Source organism: Antechinus flavipes, chromosome 3 (genome assembly GCF_016432865.1).
Source record: "Antechinus flavipes isolate AdamAnt ecotype Samford, QLD, Australia chromosome 3, AdamAnt_v2, whole genome shotgun sequence".
Classification (NCBI taxonomy): domain Eukaryota; kingdom Metazoa; phylum Chordata; class Mammalia; order Dasyuromorphia; family Dasyuridae; genus Antechinus; species Antechinus flavipes.
The window spans coordinates 90344171-90366624 of record NC_067400.1 but is presented as its reverse complement, the minus strand read 5'-3'; the positions used below and the strand labels follow the sequence as shown (position 1 = coordinate 90366624).

Here is a 22454-nt window from a genome sequence, read left to right as displayed (position 1 = left end):
AAAGTCCCTTCTTGAATTGTAGCGAATATACTAGAAGCCAGTGGGCTCCTCCTATGTATCTGAGGTCAAAGGCTATAAACTTATCAGAAGTCAACAAGCACATAAAAAAAATATATAAATTATTACTAGTTAGGCGGAGAATAGAAAATTAAAAGTACAAATTTTGTTGTCATCTTGTTACAAAGAGGTTGAGAATGAAAACAGTACATGTTGGAGAATTACCGGGGAGAGGGGGCAGAACAGGCACGTGATTGGTGCAGCTATGATTGGACCAATCTGATAATTGATTTGAATTGATGTTTAAATGCGGGAAGAATTACACTTAAACGTTAATTCTACCTACTCAAATACACCAAAATTTTGTAACAATGTGCTATGCTGGTTTAACAATAATAATAACTGCAAAGAAATGAATTCCTAACATGTGGAGAAAACGCTGAACAGCTAGTGAAGGGATTTTTATTTAGCGCCTGTAAGAACAATGAAAGGTTATGTGTAAAGAGTAAAGGCTCAAAGTCAGGAAAACAAGTTCAAATCAATGTCCTATTTTTTAAAAAACATTTTATTTTATAATAACTTTTTTATTGACAGAACCCATGCCAGGGTAATTTTTTTACATTATCCCTTGCACTCGCTTCTGTTCCGATTTTTCCCCTCCCTCCCTTCACTCCCTCCCCTAGATGGCAAGCAGTCCTAGATATATTAAATATGTTGCAGTATATCCTACCTGCAATATATGTTTGCAGAACCGAACAGTTCTCTTATTGCAAGGGAGAATTGGATTCAAAAGGTAAAAATAACCCGGGAAGAAAAACAAAAATGTAAATAGTTTGCATTCATTTCCCAGTGTTCTTTCTTTAAGTGTAGCTGCTTCTGTCCATCATTTATCAATTGAAAAATATCCTACTTTTGATACATCTGGATAATTCAGGACAAGACAAAATAATCAATAGATATTTAGTACCTACTATAAGCAAACTATGTAGTCATTATCAATAGGGACCTTATATTTTATTAGAGGAAATAAGATATACATGAATAACTATAAAATGTGCACAAATGAATATTTTGGGGGGAGTTAAATATTCCTGGGCGACTGATGAATGCAAGTTGATTAGCTTTCGGACTTTTATGGAAGGGGATTCAAACTAAGCTTTGATGGGAGCTAATAATTCTAAGCGAAAAGATGGATTGCAACCTTTGCCGATTGAGTGCGAAAAAACAAAGGGGAATGAAAGAGGAAATAAGTATTTAGTGGCTGCCGTATGCCATGCCAAATGCTTTACAAATAATTCATTTGATCCTCACAACTCTGTAAGGTAGAAGCTTTTATAATTCCCATTCTACCGTGTTAGATTTGTCTAGGGTCGCACAGCTAGCTAGTATGGAGGAAAAGGAAAAAAGGCAGTGACAGATACAACGGCCAGACGAGTAGGTAGGCAGGCTGGCCCACAGACACACAGGTAGCCAGGAAGGGCGGTTTCCTACTAAACTATAGAACCCAAGATCAGAGGACACATGCTGCTTCCGGCCTCAGCCGCCGTCCTTACGTAACGGCGCACAGAACGCGCTGCGACGCCGACTGGCCGTGTCACGTCACCATGCCACAATCTCGAATTTTCCCGGGCAACAAGCCCGAGAGTGACTACACATCCTAGACCTGACGGAAGACAGAGGCAGTGGGAACTGTGACTTCCGTGTATTGAATGTAATGCTTCCGGTTTCCTCAGCTCCTGTTACCTGCCAGGCTGGGACTGTGGTCTGAGGTCCAGCTTCCGTTTCTTAGTACCGAGCAGTCTCCTGCTCTCTCCGACTTTCCGGAGACGTCGGAGCAGTAAATAGCTACTCCCTCGCTTTTTAATGGGGAGAAAAGGAAAATAAAAGTAAAATAGCAGGGGTAAAAGGGGATCCGACCCTGGAGTGGAAACAAGGCCCGTTAGCGTGGAATGCTGAGGATTTTGAGTCGAGATCAATTTGTTTCTTCCCTGGCTGAACTCGACCAAGAAGGCTTTATACCTAAACTGGGGGAAAGGGAAGGCTTTACGACCCAAAGTTCCCGGGCGGAGCTCCAGGAGCTGTTTAAAACTAGGGCTCTCTAGTTGCTTTCGGAGCCACCTGCAAAGGGGCGTGTGCCTGTGTTTTTACCCTTTTGGTCTAATATTGGATTTGCAGTAAGAATTCTTAGGTTTGAATCCCAGAAGAGATTTCATTTCTTTTAGACTTGTTCATCTGGTAAAGGGGCAGAAAGATGATCTTTAATCCCTTTGCTTACTGCACTAGGGCACTTTTATCATTCTGATTTTGGCACGGTAAGGCGGGACATTGGTAAACATCTTCACAATTGTTAATGTTCAGCAATGATCAGGTCGTCCATCAAAAGCAACCATGTTTCTACTAATCCTGTAGCATGCTTATTTTTAGTGTAATGTTAGTCAGATTCTGGCAAAACCAATAATTACATAGGAAAAAAAATGCATTTCACATTGATGCTCACGATTTGGAATCTGGAAAGATGTCCAATTAGAAAATGGTTTAAAAAGTTATGGTATACGAATGTGATGGAATACTATTTTGCTGAATGAAATGATGAAGGGGATGATTTTAGAGAGGGGCAAACATTTACATAGCCTTAAAGAGCAGACTACTTACTGTTAGGTAAAAAGGCATTTTCATCATGAGAAAAAAGTTTTATTTCACTATCCAAAAAGATTGATTTCATTCATTCAAGTACTTACATGTAATCCTTTATAGTTAACAAAATATTCTGCTTAAAGCTTACTGTATATAAATCTTATATAGGAAACATTCTCCAGTATACAATATTTAGAAATAAATAGCCTGCCCTAAAAACAGACAAGAATACTTGAACTTTTCACATGATTTATTCAGTAATAAACCAATTAAAATACAAAAAATTTAGGAATTTCAAAAATTTTTTAATGTGTCCTTAAATACAAATTCACTCTATAATAATATGAATACATATAACATTAGGCCTCTAAACATAATGATTTTTCATCTATAAAAATCTCTATACTAGGAAATAAATTTGTTGAAAACTTAATTTTTTTTTCCTTGTGAAATTAAATGTACAATATTTACAGTTGAAAAAGTATTCTAAAACTACTCCATCTTCAAAAGCCTGGATATGTATGCATTTATGTGTGTGTGTGCAGTTGAGCATGTGTGTGTATATATACACATATATATGTATACAAATCCCACTCCCACCCACCCCCATCACTATTACATAAAGAACAGAAAGATTAAATTTTTATAAGCTATTGACAAGTGAACCAGATTGGCTCAAAGCTAAAATTTTTCAATAAAATTAAGTAGGCACTTAAAAAATGTACCCTCTCCTCATTCAGACTACTAGTGTGTGTGTGTGTGTGTGTGTGTGTGTGTGTGTGCGCGCGCACGCACACACACACATATATCATTTAGTAAATCATAGCCAACATTTACTAAATGTCATTAGGTAGTCTACAAGAAGTTAATGAAATCTCCAAAGTATCCAAGTAGACAATAGATAGATAGATAGATAGATAGATAGATAGATAGATAGATAATTTGGCAAAAAAAAAAAAAAAAAAAAAAAAAAAGGCTGATCAAGAACTACTCTTACATGTTGTTTCCTCAGGTGTAATTTATTTACAAAAACTTGATTATTTTAAATGGTGAAATAAAATGTTTAGTATGAGACTATTAAAATCAGAGTATTTTAGAACTAAAGGACCTAGAGCCCAACTTGATAACATGTTAACAGATAACAGCAATTCTTTTCATCCTATGGGAGTGTGGAAATTACAGTATTTGAGAACTGGCCAGAATCTTAAAGATCACCTAATTTCTCACGAGGAAATGGAAATTAATTGATGTAGTCAAGATCACATAGAAAGTAAAAAAGTTCAGAATAAACCATTCCAGCACTGTTCTAGTTTGCCCCTGCAAAGCAACATAGATTGAAGAATGCTTAAAGTTTTGAGTTTTTTCCTCCATTTTACATTTTGCACACCAAATTTTTTATTATATGGTGTTACAATGGGAAGTAGATGGGCAACAGAAATCAATTTTTAAAATATATCATGAGATAAGTCACTTGATATTTGCTATTGTTAAGCTTGAAGTGGAATGAACATAGTTTCTACATAAACTGTTGCCTTATATTTAACTAATATATTTACATTGGAAACAGAAAAGCTACCATAATGTAGAATTAGAAAGAAGGTTTTGTTTTTGGTTTGGTTTTGTTTTTTTTTAAGATACATTATAGCAACTGAGACAAAGATCTGAAAAGAAAGCCTTCATAATATAAAATGCATGTTCCTTCATGCTTTAATTCTAAAATATGTCCTTGGAGCAGGTGCAGATTTTTTTTTAAACATTTAACAGAAAAGCAAAACTAAGTTTTGACTAATAATTAATTATAAAATTACAGTGCTCTATAACATTTGCTTCAGAATCAAATCCTTTATACACAACGAAAAAATATTGCAGTAATTTTTTTAAAATCATCCATAATTTGTTTGGTATATTAATAAGAATGGGACTCCAAATGTTCACTGTCTCTTCTCACAGTCACATGGGGTGGGAATCCATTAGAACTTGACACCATCACTACAATGGGCTGTGACTGCAGCTCAATATTCTGTTCTGGTTCAAGGTCTTCTATCCTGTTATCTTCCACCTCCTGTTTTATCATTTCTTGTATAACAGTTTCTTTTGTGTCCTGCGCCTTGATTACTGAAGTGATCACTGTGCCTGGTGGGTGAGCAACTAGCTGTGAATTTCGAGGGGAAAAGGTCACCACAGGAGTAGTAGCACTGAAGGACGGAGATGAAGTCACACTGACTGTCCCATTGCAAAGGGTCTGGACATTGCTAGTAAGAACATGGGCAGGACTGAAAACAATAGACGAAGGAGGAGAGCCTGGCTTTGTGGATTGCAGCACGACATTTTCTTTCAGGACAGTCACAGGCTGTGATGATGGAATGGCTTGCAAAATAAATTTCTGAGACCCAGTTCCTGATGCTGGATCTGTGCTGGCTATGACTGTTGTAAGTGGCACTGTCTGGAGTGTGACTGTATGCAACTGCTGATTCCCAGGAGAAACCACTACAGGAACTTGGGTAGGAGTCTGCAGAGTCCTGTTGAAATTCCAAAACAGAAACAAGAACAATGACAACACATCCAGACATCTTTAATGTGTTTTAAGATGAAAAATTATGATGACCAGACTTTTTTTTAAATGTCATTCTTTGGCAGGAATAAGTTAATTGTATGACCAGTATGGCCTACATCCCCATATGGAGACGCCTATTAAGACTATAAAATATAGAAAACTTAAGTGGTGATTGTTCTCATTAAAAATATATTTTTCACTTTATAATTCCTAAATGTCTTTTAAGTTACCCTTCTTTCCACTCCCATAGCCACAATCTAGATGCAGGTCCTCATCCTCACCATCCTATGCTTGGACTATTGCAATAAGCCTTCTGGTTGATCTCCATGCCTCAAGTCTTTCCCCTCTGGATCCACCCTTCACTGTGTTATCACATCACCTTCCCATCCTCACCCCGACCAAATCAAACTCCCATTACTTTCTAGGAGGAAATGTCAAATCCTTTGTTTGGAACTTAAAAGTTCTTTACAGCATGGCCCCTTCCTACCTACCTCTCTAGTTTTGTTAAAAGGTACTAACCACTAATCTTTGATTCAATGACACTATACCAGCCTTGTTTGCTATTACTTGCCAAAAACATGCCATCATTTCCACTCTGTACCTTTTCACTAGCTAGCCTTTATTTTTGGGAATGCTCTATCCTCCCTTTCTCCAATCTCTTCTTTCCCTCTGAAGAACAACTCAATCACCATAATTTTGTTTAAGATAAAACATTTTGCAGCAGGATTCCTTGGTTTACTTTTCAATTACATTAAATGTGTTTAATTCTGTTATCTTCACAAGAAGCTCATACAATGGATCAAAAAACCTTTACTAGGTACCAAATAACCAATAATAGTATTTCTTCACAAGAGCATAACAACAGAGAATCAAAATGGTGAAAATAGAATTTTATAATATAAAATACGAATGCAGCAGATAAAGCTGAAGATCTGAACCTCAGCTGAGTTCCCTCAAAACATCATTAAATTGGATTCAAGCTGCAAAGAAGACTTTTATTTAGCCAATTGTGAAGATGATGTGATTGTTAATTCAAGTAGTTAACAACTAAGCTACTCTAACAAATAAATATATTAAACTGTATTTAAGATTACCAGGCTTTTTTATATGTGGGAATGGCTAAATTTCAAATTTTCAAATATTACAGATATTAGGTATGTCTATTTGATAAAAGTGAAAAAGAAGAGCAGCATACATAGAGAATATGGTAGTTTGCTACACTGTAGCAAATGATTTTAACAAGTTTCTAATCCATGACTTACTTCCTTTTTTATTACTTAGCAATAATAATAAAGATTAATATTTCTTAGCATTTTTTTAATATGCCAGGTACTTTGCTAAGGACTTTACAATTATCTCATCTGTTCCTCATAACAACCTTGGGAGGCAGGTGCTATTATCTTCATTTTGCAAATGAGCAAACTGACAAAATGGAAGATAAGTAATTTGTCCAACACTGCACAGCTACTAAGTGCCTAGACTGAATTTGTTTTACTAACTCCAGGTCTGGCATGCTATCCATTGAACGATTAGCTGACTCACTGCTACTGTTTCAAGGATACTTTCCCCAAGGCACTTCCTAGTGTCTTTTTGTCCCCAAGGAACATTGTACTAAATTTTAGTATCTGAAAAAACGGTTTGTTTTAACAGCAAGTCTTTGTCCATTATTATGTGTTCTTGATATCTCATTTATTCTTTATTGCTCTAAATATTATAAACAAGTTCTATTTATTTTAGTTAAAATGAAAGTTGTGAATCTGCAATCCTCTTAACCTTTTTTTGTGTCATGCACACCACCTTTGGAAGTCTAGGGAATATATGACCCTATTTCCAATTAATGTTTGTTTGCTTTTTTAATAAATGGAGAAGTGCTACATTTCACTCAGAAGTTAATGAAAATAAAAATGTAACTTTTTTTTTAATCAATCCAAGTTCAAAGACTCTCTGAAATATCTCCATATACCTCCTTTAAGAGAGTCTGGACTCCAAGGTTCTCCCAACTGGAAGGATGTGATTCTATAATATGGATTAATTTTGGAATGGATAAAGTACACAGAAGAACAAATGTAGGGGAGTGAATGACAGTTTGAAGTGGAAGGATTCAAAAAGTGTATCTCAAAGTCTGCAATGGTTCATCCAAAACACTGGTTGGATATCAAAAGGAACTCAAAAACTATGGCTAATTGATATGAATTACAGGTGTACCTGTATCTTCCTAAAATGTCCCAGAAGCAGTATCCATTGTCACCATCTTTGCATTTTAATCTGGTGTCCCTCAAATTAGGAGGAAAAAGGGGGGGAAAATAAGCCAGGAGAAAAGCAAGCCATTTGGGATCCTCAAAGTCACAAGCCTCATTTAAGTGGTCAAATAGTCTGCTTTATGATCTCCAATGACAATTTATTCCTTCTCCCTATGAAATCCTTGATTTTATTTTCCCAGGCTATCTTGACCTTTCCTCTAGTATTTCTTCCATTCACTGATTCTACTTCTGACTTCTTGGACCAAGCAGAAGCTTCTTAATTTATCTTTTCAGATGGCAACTTTTTCCACATTATTTGAAAATTACTTCTGTACCAGCTCCTTAAAATTCACAAAAAAATCTTTATATCTTCTCAATCTTGTAAAAGCCTTTCTCTGATTCTATCAAGCTAACATGCTATGTTTAGGTTCCCTCTTATCAAACTTCTTGCTAAAATAAGACTATAATAAATATTCATAAAAATGTTTTTTGCAGTTGCAAAAAGTTCCAGGTTTTATGCTTATCTGATTACGGAATGGGTCAAATAAGTAGTAAAGTGGATAGTGTGCCAGAATCTAGAAGACTTTCCAAATTCAAATCTGCTCAAATTTACCAGCTGTGTGACACTACACAAATCACATAAACCTTTTCCCCTCAGTTTTCTCATCTGTAAAATGAGTGGGAGAAATACATAGCAAACCACTCCAGTACCTATACCAAGAAAACCCCAAATAGGATCATAAAGAGTCTGTCAAACAGGTCTGAAAAATAGGGAATAGATGAACAAATTATAGGATATAAACATAAGAAAATATTACAGGTTCAGGTAAGTGGAACAGGGAATAAGACTATGGACCCTGAAATCAGGAGAATCTGACTGCAAATCAGGTCTTACATACTTGACACAACTACCTGTATGACCCTGAGCAAGTCACTTAATCTCAATTTTTCTCACAAAGAAAAATAAAATAAAATATTGTATCCTGGAAAATAACCAATATGAGAAAATCTGTATTAAAAAAAAAAAAAAGACAACCTAAGAGGATATACTCACAACAGCTACAGGTAAATGAGGATAATACTAAAATACAAAACCATTCAGATCAAATACAATGATCAGTGCACACTCTAGATGATTAATGAATGGGAAAACACTTTTTTTCTACACAACAGTGATGGTGCACAATGCAGAATTTTGTCCACTTCCTTAATTAGGCTGAGGGTAAAAAGCAGAGAGATAAGAGAGGAAAAAAAAAACTACAATGAATTATTTTTTGGAAAGCAATTATTAAAAAATTCACAAAACATTTTTAAACATCAACTATTCTCAATTGTTGCTCTTCCCAACCCACCAAACTCCTTTTCTTCTCAAATCTCTTAACAATATAGCTTCCTACCAATGCTTTTTCTCAAACTACTTTCTCAAATTATTAATTACATAACTGTTTCCAAATCTAAAGACCTGTTCTCATTTCTCATTCTTCTTAGCTTATCTGCAGCTTGATAGTATTAATTGCTGTTTTGGATATATTCGCCTCCTCTGTTTTGCAAAAGGTGGTTCTCTCTTGATTTTCCTTCTTTAATTATTCCATCCTCTTCTCTTTGCCTTCACATCATAAAAAATGTGCTAGTCTTTGTACAATGCCTCTTGTTGAAGTGTAAAAAATTAGCACATTACTATAGAGAGTATAGTAAGAGTAGAAAGTATACATCAACTAGTTTTAGATATCCATTATTGTATTGGGCTATAATAATTACAGCAACTATTATTTGTAAGAATATTTGCCCCCAAACTAAATGGTCTGATAGTAATAATGAGATTTTTGGATCTACTTCTAAGAATGTTCTGATATTCACATTTGTGAGCCATCACTTTTTGCTACTATTTTATCAGGCTCCTAAAGCTCAAATGACTCCTCTGCAAAGGTCATTTTCTCCCTTCTCTGTGGATTCAGAAACCAGGACCAATGTTTTTGGAATTGTGTAATATATAAAATAAAAGCAAAAAAGTAATAAGATGTCAAAGGACTATCCTATAACTAATATATTTGAGCTTTAATTGTATTAATTACATGTGTTTTTTTTTAATTTTAAAAAATAAAAAGACTTTCTTTTTTCCCTCAAAAAATTCAATCAACTTTTAACCCTGCTGTGTTCAAGGGGTTTCTAATGAATGCTGGAACAAAAAGAAAAATAACAATCTTAACAGTACCTATCTTCAAGAAGGGTACAAATTTAAAAAAAAAAAAAAAACCTAACTGAAAGCCTCATTTTCTATAGCACCTAAGGATTTACAACCAGGAAGGTATGTAGTACATTATTATCATGCTCATTTTATAGACAGAAAGTTTGACTCAATGATATTAGGTAGTTTGTGATTGTAGGAGTAAATGGCAGGAAGTCAACCCAGCTTCCTAATTAAAAATCGAGAGCCCTCTTCAATTGTTCTTCTATCTCTCTAAACCTACCCTCCTTTTTTTTTCTTAATTGATTATTCCAGTTAGCTGAGGTTGTTCATGTGGATAGTTAAAATTTAATAACAGGTAGTACCCTGAGATTTTATTATTTGCAGTGAAAGCATTATCCAACTTTTTTAAATGACTGTGCACAGTAAACCAAAAGGAAATGGTGGGAATTCAAACACACTGAAGAAGCCCAAAATAGTAATGATAAATGGGGAAGGTATGCAGGGAGAAGGCAGAAGAGATAGGAAAGCCTTTGGAGGAGAAGCTGCAGATTAGGGGCAACCAACATGAACCAAAAAGTAGAGAAGCTAGTAGAGGGTTTTCTCTTATTTAATGGGTGACCCTAGCTATTTTTGTTTTCACAATCACCATTTTCTATTTGCTGTCTTAGGCTTTTCATATGAGTTATTAGAGCACTTTGATACGGAAAGAGAATAAGGATGGATGATTCTAGAATTCAATAAGAAAAAGCAACAAACTACAGTACTAATAACTTAATCCTCATTGGTAATCAAAATTTTTAAGAAGTAATATGAACAAACAACATTTCATCTGGAATATAATTCAAATGCTGCCCTCTGAAACCTTAATTTTACATCTAAAAGAAATAATAAGACTCATCCACTCCTCCTCTTCCCTCCCCCTGCCAGCTTTTACTACTCTTAGGAAATTAATAATGTATTAAATATATTACTGTAATTCACCTTAAGTTTGGCTGGAGCTATTCTAACTTTATACAGTTATAAATCTGTTAAGACTCCTTTTTTTTAATATATAGAATTATCTCCAGAAAGATAAATTAGAACCACATATAACTATCCAAAAGAAAAAAAAAGAGAAATGGATAAATAAATCAGTTTTCAAGTTATAATTTATCCAAACTAGAAGAATATCTTTGAAACTTAAGGGAAGTAGATAAGTCAAAGAAAATATTGCTTCATATAAAAGGAAATTCTGCATTCATTACCTTTAAAAAACTAAAAATAATAAATATGCTTTAAAATAAGATGACAAATTAACAGAGATAGATCCACAATGAGGTAGAGAATTTAAAATATTTTTAGGACATTCTTCACATTTGGAGTTGATATTCTAGTGAGATTATATTAGACTGAGGATAATCCAATATGACAATTATGTTGTTTTGACTTGTGACATAGAATTTTACTTTTATAATCAAGTGTGATATTCTATTCTGCAACTTAATCATTTCTTTCAAAAGTGAAAGTTATTCTCAAGGTGTAGAAAAACACTTTTATTATGCCCAAAAGGAGAATGAAATGGAAAACAAAGTGACTGTGGGCACTGTATCCCTAAAAAGCATAAACATTCCCACAGGTTCAAAATGCCAAGAGGTGAAAGTGAGGGAACAGCAGACACTCACTACCAAATGAATTTCCAATAAAACCAACTCTTTTTTTTAAAAAATGACGAAAAAGAAAACCTCAAAAAATGAAAGGAAGAAAGGAAGTGACAAATGAGTACTCCAAAAGTAAGGATTAAAAATTTTCGTTGTGTTCAACTAAATCTAAGGAATCTGACTTTTTCTTCCCTTATTCTAAGAATTAAATTAGTTCCCCAGTATCCAAAGTTTAAAAGTTTGTTATTAATAATGAGGTTTAAATTTCTTTCACTATTTTAATAATATAGTAGAACTTTTTTATTCAATCAATAAGCATGTATTAAGTATCTATTATGAGGCAGGCACTAAGTTTAGGGATAAAAATACAAAAATCAAAAAGTTTATCTGTTTATTGTTATATGTTTATCAAACATATTTTTGCTCATTTGGAACTATGCTCAAAAAGTTATCAAACTGTGCATACTCTTTGATCCAGCAGTGTTTCTACTGGGCTTATACCCCAAAGAGATACTAAAGAAAGGAAAGGGACCTGTATGTGCCAAAATGATTGTGGCAGCCCTGTTTGTAGTGGCTAGAAGCTGGAAAATGAAAGGATGTCCATCAATTGGAGAATGGTTGAGTAAATTGTGGTATATGAATGTTATGGAATATTATTGTTCTGTAAGGAATGACCAGCAAGATGAATACAGAGAGGACTGGTGAGACTTACATGAACTGATGCTGAGTGAAATGAGCAGAACCAGGAGATCATTATATACCTCAACAATGATACTGTTTGAGGACGTATTCTGATGGAAGTGGATCTCTTCGATAAAAAGAGCTTTAATTGATCAAAGATGGACAGAAGCAGCTACACCCAGAGAAAGAACACTGGGAAATGAATATAAACTGCTTGCATTTTTGTTTTTCTTCCCGGATTATTCATACCTTCTGAATTCAATTCTCCCTGTGCAACAAGACAACTGTTCGGTTCTGCACACATATATTGTATCTAGGAGATACTGTAACCCATTCAACATGTAAAGGACTTCTTACTATCTGGGGGAAGGGGTGGAGGGAGGGAGAGGAAAAATCGGAACAGAAGTGAATGCAAGGGATAATGCTGTAAAAAATTACCCTGGCATGCGTTCTATCAATAAAAAGTTATTTAAAAAAAAAAAAAAAACTTATCTTTGCTCAAAAATTGTTTATTAAAATGAGTCTAGGGGCAGCTAGGTGGCACAGTGGATAGAGCACTAGTCCTGAAGTAAGGAGGACCAGAGTTCAAATTTGGCCTTAGACACTTAGTATTTCCTAGCTGTGTGACGCTGGGCAAATCATTTAAGTCAATAGACTTAGCCCCCCCAAAAAAAGTCTAAAAATAGAATTCTTATGTAAATAGTCACGCTAGGTTGAAAATGTCATCCATCCATAATTCTACACTTGAAATTAGTTTGAATTAAATAATCATTCTATAAATCTAATGTTTACTCTGAAACCTTCAAGTGTGGGAATCTAAAATCTTTATGTAAAATAATCCACCCAAAAAAAAAAAAAAAAATCCAACCATTTAACAGTTATCTTTGGACTCACAATTAATTAATGACATAGAAATTGACAAAATTCAAGCAAAATAATACTAAAAGATCCAACTTGTCTTATCTTTTCCACTTCCCTTCATTCTCCAAACCTAAGAATATCACATTGTTTCACTTATTTATACAAAAAATAGAAATGGACTTTCTGTCACTGTGCTGGTTCATACCTGAGGCAGGATGGTAAATCTTTTACATATTTAACATTTTTCTTTTTTTTCCTTTCAATTCCTATTGAATAATTAACAGTCCTCCTTAAATGCATGCAACATGATTCAATGTTGATAACCAGCCTCTAGTTATATCTAAGTGTATCTGGACCATTTAGCAGTACTATAATAGTATCTCTCCACCAAGAAAGATCACCTTGGGATGAAATATAAACCAATAAGCTCCTAATAAGAAAAATTTATAAGATACTGATTTCTTTTCCCCCGCCACACCCAACTCTTCATGACCCTATTTAAGAGTTTCCTTGGCAAAACCTCTGGAATGATTTGCCCTTTCCTTCTCCAGATCATGACAGATGGAGAAACTGAGGCAAACAGGAGTGACTTGTCCAGGATCTGTACAGCTAGTGTCTGAAGATCAGTCTTTCTGATTCCAGACCTCACTACTTTATCCACTTCACCACTTACCTGACCAAAGTTAAGCTACTTACCCAATGTCAAACAGCTAAATGTTTAATTTAGCTTGTTTGTTAAACAAGGCTATATTTGCACTCAAGTCATTCCTGATTCCAGGAATGCTCTTTCTCCAGAGCAACTCAGATAAGGCTTTTTAAAAAGCCTATTTTGTGTGATTCTTACCAGTTCTGTCTAATGTAAAGAAAAGCTTCTAAGCTTTATATATGGATTTTTATGTATTTGCATCACTAGTCTGGTTCAATCAAGGTATAAAAATCTGTACTAAAAGGGATAGGTAAATTAATAAATTAAAAAGGGAAAATCATGTAATCAAACTATACTGATATTTGTGATAGGCTGAGCAGGTATTTAGGCTATTGTACCTATCTCCTTCCCTCCCACCCCCATGCAAGTTAGGTTAGCCCTAACAATGATAAAAGATTTTTGGCTCCTGTAATCTGGCTTGCGATCTACCTAGCTTTCATTTCTGAATATCTGCATGTACAAATAAGGCCTAAGGTACTTTTCAATAATCTATAATTAAGTAACATATTTATTACCTAATATTTTGAAGAGAAGAATTTAATGTTTCATCTTGCATGTTACTGGTTACAGCTCCTTGCCCTTCTGAAACAGCTTGTATTGGCTGCATAAGATGAACAGTCCGAAAGAGCTGAACAGGATGTGGAGCCTGTGATGATTGAACTGTCCTCACAACTTCAGGTGACAGAGCAGACAGGTGTGTCTGTGGGGCTTCCCCAGGCTCTTTGGGTTTAGATTTAGAATTCCCTGGTTTCAGAACAGTGGCGGATCCTCCTTTTATCCCTGGATTTGAAGACACTCTGGATTTGCTTGGTTGGTTTCTGCTAGAAGTGGTTGTTGAAGATAACAATGATGGATCTGAAGATTCTAAGCTGGAACTAGGATCTTCATCATCTATGTAAATAAGGTCTTTTGGCATTTCTTTAAATTGATAAACCAAGCGCTGACCTTCCACTTTAGCCAAAATACCCCTTTGGTAGTAGTACCTATTTCAAAATATAGACAAGTACGAATGAGTAAAGAGTTATTAAAAAACATTAATCACACCACAAGAACTTTGGTTTTTTTTTTACCTTTTCTGCTGAGGCAACTGGGGTTAAGTGACTTGCCCAGGATCATACAGCTATAAAGTATTAAGTGTCTGAGGCTGTATTTGAACTCGTGTCCTTTTGACTTCAAAGCTGATGCTTTATTCATCGCATCATCTAGCTGCCCCTGCCATTTGTTAAAACTGACATATTCTGAGAACTATCAGAAGTACTTAGGGTCATTATCATAATTACAAAGAATTATTTATCCGTCTATATGCATGCAAAAATGATTACCAACCTAAAAACTGATCCCTGATTGTGGGAGTGAATCCAGGATGTAAATTATATCAATCTCTAGTTTCACACCTCTTTACTTCCTTCTTGCCCTGCCTTTTCACTATTTCACAGCTTGTAATAAGTTCCAAAAAATTTGGTAACAACAGGATAATCTCAAGAATGTCAATTTGACTGTGATTAAGAGCATAACCTAAGGATTCATACAAGAACAAAACCGAAACTAACGTGACCATGAAAAAGGAACATGAGAAATACTGGTAGATTTGGATTCCCTTCATTTTCCCTTGGCTTCCCTATTAACAGAATTGGCTGAATTCTATTAGGCAAACATAGAAATGTGACAACAAATGTTTATTTTTAGGCTTAAGAATGTTTCCAATGACCTACATGTACAAAAACATTTATAGCAGTTCTTTTTGTGGGGGCAAAGAACTGGAAATTGAAGGGATGCCCACCAATTGGGCTAACCAAGTTGTAGTATATGATTGTAATAGAATATTGTTGTTCTGTAAGAAATAATGAAGAGGCAGATTTCAGAAAAATCTGGACAAACTTACATGAACTAACTCTGAGTGAAATGAGGAGAACCAGAAGAACGTTGCACACAATAACAGCAACATTGTCTGATGATTAACTAAGATTAATTCTCAGCAATACAGTGATCCAAGATAATTCCAAAAGACTCGTGAGAGAAAAAGGTTATCCATATCCAGAGAATCTGAATACAGATCTATTTCCATTTTTTTCCTTTTTGTTTCTTCTTTCACAACATGACTATGTTTAATGTGATTGTACATGTATAAACTATATCAGATTGCTTGCTGTCTTGGAGAGACTGCTCCCTTGGAGAGGGAGGGAAAAAATTATCTTTACATGTAATTGGAAAAAAATATTAAATGCAAAAAAAGTTTCCTATGTAAATGGCATTAACTCATAAATATATAGCTATATATACAAGCAGTATAATTCATCATGTTTGTCATTAGTTTTATTTTATTTATTTGATTTGCTGAGGCAGTTGGAGTTAAGTGATTTGCCCAGTGTCGCACAGCTAGAATTGTTAAGTGTCTGAGGCTAGATTTAAACTCAAGTCCTCCTGACTTCAGGGCTAGTGCTCTATCCACTGCGCCACCTAGCTGCCCCTGTCATTAATTTTATTAAAAGATAATCAAATCCCTGCAAAGCCAAAGAATCTGAGTTTCCTATAAGAAACTGATTTATTTTACTAATTTAATATACTGTTGTTATAAAATTCAGTATGGTACAGTAAAAGTGATGCAAAATTTTTCAGGTGAACTAAATATCTTTAAAATAAAAAAAGATAAAACTATAACAGTTTTAATTTAGTTTAAAAAGACTCATTTTATCTCCTTCAAATACAGAATCATTGTAGCCTCAGTCAAAATGATCCAACTTCAAAAACACTGAAACTAAAACCTCCTATAGTATAATGATAATTTTGATTTTAAAAAATTTGTAATAACTAAAATACAAAATTTTTCATCTAACATTATCCAAATATAGTCTATAAATATTGTACTTGAAAATCAAATTACCCCTAGGTAATCATTTCTTATTCTATAATGCCATTTCATTTGTACTTTATGCTGATACAGCTTAATGATGCAAGATTTTAGAAGACTATGGTTGATTCATAATTCCTGTGAGGACCACAAGCTCAGAATTTTCTCACCTCTCTACAAACAAAATGTCAACCACAACTTATTTCTTTGCACATTTCCTGTTTTTACAGAGAAAAACAGGAGTAGGACATAAAACTGATTAAGTACACCGTCTCATAGGACATAGAATATTATTATATAAGCCTCACTTCCTTTCTCCAGAAAAAAAACTTGCTATTTCAATTTAACTATATGCTGTTTTCTACAATCAATTTATTCTTAATCCTTAAAAATAACATATATTAATACTCTACTATTATGTAACATACCAATTTTCAGCATTCGATAAACAAATACAACTAATGAAATTTTACATACCTGAGAGCTCTTCCCATAGTTTCATAATTCATATCAGGTTTGTTTTTGTGTTTTCCCCATAACTTAGACACAGCTTTAGAATCCACTAGTTTAAAAATTCCTTTCTCCCTCTGGGTCCACTTGATGTATTTGGGACAGGTGGTCTTGTCCTGAAGAAGTGCTAATAAGAACTCCCAAAGATAAATTGTATTTCCTGAAACAAAGGTGTTTTTTAATTTTTTTTTCCTTCCCCCCAGCATCAGCAACAAAGTCTTTTGGAATAACACAATGGCATAACGTTTTTTTTTTTTTTTTTTTTTTAAATTAGGCTGAAAAACAGATTATTCTGATTAGAGAAAGTCAGAAAAAGGGGATTTCTATGGATGTTTTCCTTGAGGGGAAGTGGCAAGCCTTATCAAATGAATAGTGAACCTCATTTCAGCATGTCAGGAAAGTTTTTAGACTTATTCCTTATGTTGCCATAAAATTTTTTCAATTTTAAATGCTGTTTGACAAGTACATATTATAAGCAACTTGTAGTACTTACCCTTCCCATCTTTGTTTTTCTTCTTTAAAGATATATTTGGTGTAGTAGCTGGGGAATCTGGTCGAAGTGTTTTACTTTTTCTCCCTGAAATCAATCAACAAATTCATTTTCAAAATTACAAGAAAAAAGGATAAATCATTTTCTTCTCATCTTTTGATATGCCATTTAAATCTTAAGGTCTTCGCTATCTTTCTAAATAGTGCATGTGTACTCACCAAAAATTATATTTACTATAAAGAAAATCATTTTCAAAAAAACTGAACATAACAATGTATAGAACATTTTACACAGTAGAAATAACTATTTAACTAATGAAATGATTTAATAAAATAATCTTAGGCAAAAGTTAACTTAACCTATGCTTTATCTTCTACAAAATTGTTAAACCTTAAATTTTTACTTCAGAACCAACACTGCTAAAAATTCTGTACTGTATATTTAAAAACAGATGTGCTAGTTTCCTGAGAAGTTTATATTTTTTTAGATCAGTTTGGACTCAAAATGAACCCGTACCATCCTCTTCTGATTTCAACATCAGTTTATTCTAAAATACTGTTATGGAAGTTTCTCCAAGACAGGAAGAGATTCCAGTTTCCATTTTCTCTTTTCTAATAACTGCCTATTATTGTCATCTACATTGGTTTAGGAGAAACTCAGAAATTGTTGCTGACTGCAATCTTGTATTCCTTATGTCTTTAATAATTCACATTTTTTTCCCACTCTCATTTCAATTCACTAGGAAACAACTTATAAAGTTTCTTGACAAAAAAAAAATCTATATCACATTAAAAACACTGTTTTAGTGGCAAATAAACTAGTTATATTTCAGGTTCCTGTTTAAGACTTTTTCTTGCAGGGTAGCTAGGTGGTGCAATGATTAGAATACTACCCCGGAAGTCAGGAGGACCTGAACTCAAATGTGACCTCAAACACTTAACACTTCCCAGCTGTGTGACCCTGGGCAATTCACTTAACTTCAATTGCCTCAGCCAAAAAAAAAAAAAAAAACTTTTCTTGCAATATATAATTCACACATACACATACACGTGCATATATACATACACATACATGTGTATTCCCTTGGATTTCTATAAACTATGAGCAAATGTTTTCATCTGAATACCCATAATTTAAACTTTTTATCCTCATAAATTTAATTTTAATGCCCATAAAAGAATATGGTAAGACCCACTTAAGGTAAGACTGAGATATGAATTATTTCTACCACATTAGTTGTTTTTTTTTTTTTTAAAGAAGAGTCAGTATGGCTCTAAATGGACAATAGTCTAGATAAAGTTCATCCAAGCATTGATGACATTCAAGTAACAGAAAAGGATGGAGGGAAAAAGAGATGGGTTGAAAACCAGGATAAGAGAAGCTCTTGGAGCCCGCTGGGTAGGGGGAAAGGGTGAGTGAAGGAAATAAGCAGGATTATCTCAGGGATTCTTTGTGAAAAATTCCAGATCTGTTCTTTATAAGGTGCTCCTCCCACCTCCTTGTTCTATAACAGATGCTAGAGTTTAAGAATATCTAAATATTTGGAAGACAGCCTCATCCAAGGGTAGATAAATGCTATCTTCTCTTCAATTCAACTTTTACCTTCTTCTGAATAGCAGTCTATTTTCTGCTGGAATGGTGGAAGGGGGGAAAGAAAATTATTTAAACACTGGTATTAACCAAGGTAACCAGATTACAGTTACTACCTAGGTAAGAACTTTCCCCAAAAAAGAAAAGAGGGGGAGAAATAATCTTAGAGACACAGTACTAAGCACCAACCAGGGCATAGGTGAGGAGACATAGAGGGGCCATGAGCAGATGAGAAGAAACCACTACAGCTTCACGGGGCTCACAAGGATGCTATACTCACCTTATGTGAACAAGTCATGGAGAAAAATAACCATTTTATTCCTTTCAAGGCAAAAGGTATTTCAATCAGATATCAGATGTGACAGCCAAAGAGCTTGGAGAACTCAGTGTCCAAGGCAAGCTGCTGGTCCACTAGGTCTAAGCTCAAAAGAAAAGCCCAAGGATGCCCCCAGAGGAGAGGCAAAACTATCAGGAGGGCTCTATGCCTAAGCAACATCTCTCCATTTTTCAAAGCCCTGATAATCTACCAAGAACAACAGAGAACAACACAGAAGCTTCCTTAAAACTGGAGTCAGGAACTATTTCTAGCCATATGAAAAAATGCTCCAAGTCATTATTAATCAGTATTAACCAATTAAGACAACTCTGAGATACCACTACACACCTGTCAGACTGGCTAGAATGACAGGGAAAGATAATGCGGAATGTTGGAGGGGATGCGGGAAAACAGGGACACTAGACATCCAGCCATCCTGGAGAGCGATTTGGAACTATGCTCAAAAAGTTATCAAACTGTGCATACCCTTTGATCCAGCAGGATCCCAGGAAAAGGGACATGTATGTGCAAAAATGTTTGTGGCAGCCCTGTTTGTAGTGGCTAGAAGCTGGAAAATGAAAGGATGCCCATCAATTGGAGAATGGCTGGGTAAATTGTGGTATATGAACATTATGGAATATTATTGTTCTGTAAGAAATGACCAGCAGGATGATTTCAGAAAAGCCTGGAGAGACTTGCGTGAACTGATGCTGAGTGAAATGAGCAGAACCAGGAGATCATGATATACTTCAACAACAATACTATATGAGGATCAATTCTGATGGATCTGATCATCTCCAGCAATGAGATGAACCAAATCAGTTCCAATAGAGCGGTAATGAATTGAACCAGCTACACCCAGCAAAAGAACTCTGAGAGATGACTATGAACCATTACATAGAAATTCCAATCCCTATATTTTTGTCCATCTGCATTTTTTATTTCCTTCATAGGCTAATTGTACACTATTTCAAAGTCCAATTCTTTTTGTAAAACAAAATAACTATTTGGACATGTATACTTATATGGTATCTAATTTATACATATTTAACGTGTATTGGTCAACCTGCCGTCTGGGGGAGGGGGTAGGGGGAAAGGAGGGGAAAAGTTGGAACAAAAGGTTTTGCAATTGTCAATGCTATAAAATTACCCATGCATGTATCTTGTAAATAAAAAGCTATAATGTAGGGAAAAAAAAAGTGGAGTCAGGATGTGTGAGCAAAGATTTGATTCAGGCAGAAAGGACCACATTAAGGGCTTTAAATGTCTTCAGGACAAAACTATAAGGGCTAGGTTGAAGAGCATTATAAGTGGAAAAAAGTAGAAGTTTGCAAAGAATTGGCAAAAAAAAAAAAACTAAGATTTGGTTACAAATATAGATTGGTATTAGCTGAGTCTAGTTACAGACATACTGTATATTCCTTGGACATTTGATTTATTTCACAATCTTGCTATTCATTTTCTCTTAAGTTTTATAATTATATTTTATTGCATAATTATATATAATTATATTATTAAAATTAAAATGAACAGATCAAATATTTAAATTTAATTTTAACAATATTTTAATAAAGCCATTATAGAGATCGAACTATATTGCTCAGTAAAAATTAATCCTCAACTAGCTGAGGAAAAATCTAATTGCTGGGCTTCTCTGTATGTCAGCTACTTGAATTCCAAACAGCACTCAAGAGGCTTTAATCGATTAGCCTTTACAAAGGATACTCTCATTGTCCAAGATTTACTTTACCTACTTCACAAGTGTTTCTAGAATCACAGAATACCTAACTGAAAAAGGTCTGAGAGATCACATAGCTCAAGCACTATCTAAAAAGTGAGTTCTTTCTATAACACACCTGACAAAGGATCCTCCGATTTCTATTTGAATATATTCCATCCTGTCAGAGATCAGAGAAATCTTTTTCAGGGAATCTCAAGAGAACTATGAGGAGTTCAGGTGGAAGAAAAAGCCCACAGTTCATTTTGCTGCTCCAGGAAACTAGGATAACCTTGTGAGAACTAGGAAAACCTAGTTCTGGGGCATAAGTCTCCTGGCTTGGTGAAGAATCTGACTTCCTGGGAATAGAGAAGGAAATTGTATTAAACAGAAAACAAAGATTACCTTTCCTCTCTAAGTCATCTAACTGACTCCATCTGAAAGGTTCTTTCTTGTCTCTTTTTTCTTTAGATGATCCAATGAAGTGGTCCCATGAACAGAAATATGGATAAAATTTCATAGTAATGAAATTAAGGATTAAACACTTAAACATCACTAACAAGGCAAAAAGATATATCATGCTGTGTATACTCATAATTTAAAAGGAACAGTTTAAATAATCTTCAAAATGTCATTTAGTAAGTTAGATGTGATATGTATGTATGTGTATGTACTTATGTGTATATATGCACACACACACACACACGTGTGTGTGTGTGTGTGTGTGTATTTTGTGTTATGGTTTAGATTTCAAAGATTGTACAAACACTGATACTTTTTCTTCTTTTTTTCCTACACTTTTTTTCTCTACTACTTATATTTGTTAATTTTTTTTATTTGAATCATTTTTTAGCTCTCTTTTTAAATCTCTTCCTTTAGCTCTGAAATTTGAATTCTTAACAGACTTGTATTAATTCTGCATTTTTCTTTCTACATACTCTAGAGCCATTCTCTTTTTCTAAGTTTGTTTTTTGAGCTTCCTCAGTTACCATATTATCTCTTTATATAGCCAGGTTTTTATATAGCTAGGTTTTTTTCCCTTCCCTCAGAATCCCAGCCCACTTTCTAGACTTTGGACTTTATATTTGAGATAAGCTCTACTTCTGAGGGGAATAAGGGGAAAGAAGGGAGGAGAAGACGGTTATCTAGTCTAAGGTTTTTCCCTCTCACAACTCTAGTCTGGAAGCCTATAAATTTTTGTTTCTTCCAAAGCAGCATGATCCTCAGAAGAGCTCTGCAGGGTCTGGTGCCTGTGTGAGTTAATTTCAGCAGAATGTTGGTAGATTCGCTCACTTTTAGCCCTGTTGGGCAGTTCTGTAAGTTCAGAGGAGCTGTACTTGTTGCTATCCTTTGGTCTCTTGTCCTTGGTTATCCCATGGCAGCCTTACTGCTGGGCCACCGCTCTGCTCCTGGCCTATGTCCGGGGAAGTCGGTAGCAGGGACCTAGTGCAGGATCTGTGCTAGAAGGCGATCCCAAAGTGGGAG

The 22454-nt window shown here is 34.7% G+C and overlaps 1 protein-coding gene across 4 annotated transcripts in view; it reads right to left on the bottom strand.

The window, feature by feature from the left end:
• Positions 1-2666: 2666 nt before the first annotated feature.
• ELF1 (E74 like ETS transcription factor 1) overlaps positions 2667-22454 on the bottom strand; it is an 81838-nt gene continuing 62050 nt past the window's right edge. For 2 of the 4 annotated variants that reach the window (XM_051983876.1, XM_051983875.1), the window contains 5 exons: positions 21375-21434; positions 17350-17433; positions 16824-17016; positions 14014-14481; positions 2667-5150 (listed from right to left, as the gene is read on the bottom strand). In XM_051983876.1, the coding sequence (XP_051839836.1) occupies positions 4538-5150; positions 14014-14481; positions 16824-17016; positions 17350-17433; positions 21375-21434 (1418 nt within the window). In that variant the 3' untranslated portion in view covers positions 2667-4537. The remainder of the gene's footprint in view (positions 5151-14013; positions 14482-16823; positions 17017-17349; positions 17434-21374; positions 21435-22454) is intronic. The other 2 variants (XM_051983877.1, XM_051983878.1) reach the window with 1 other exon arrangement.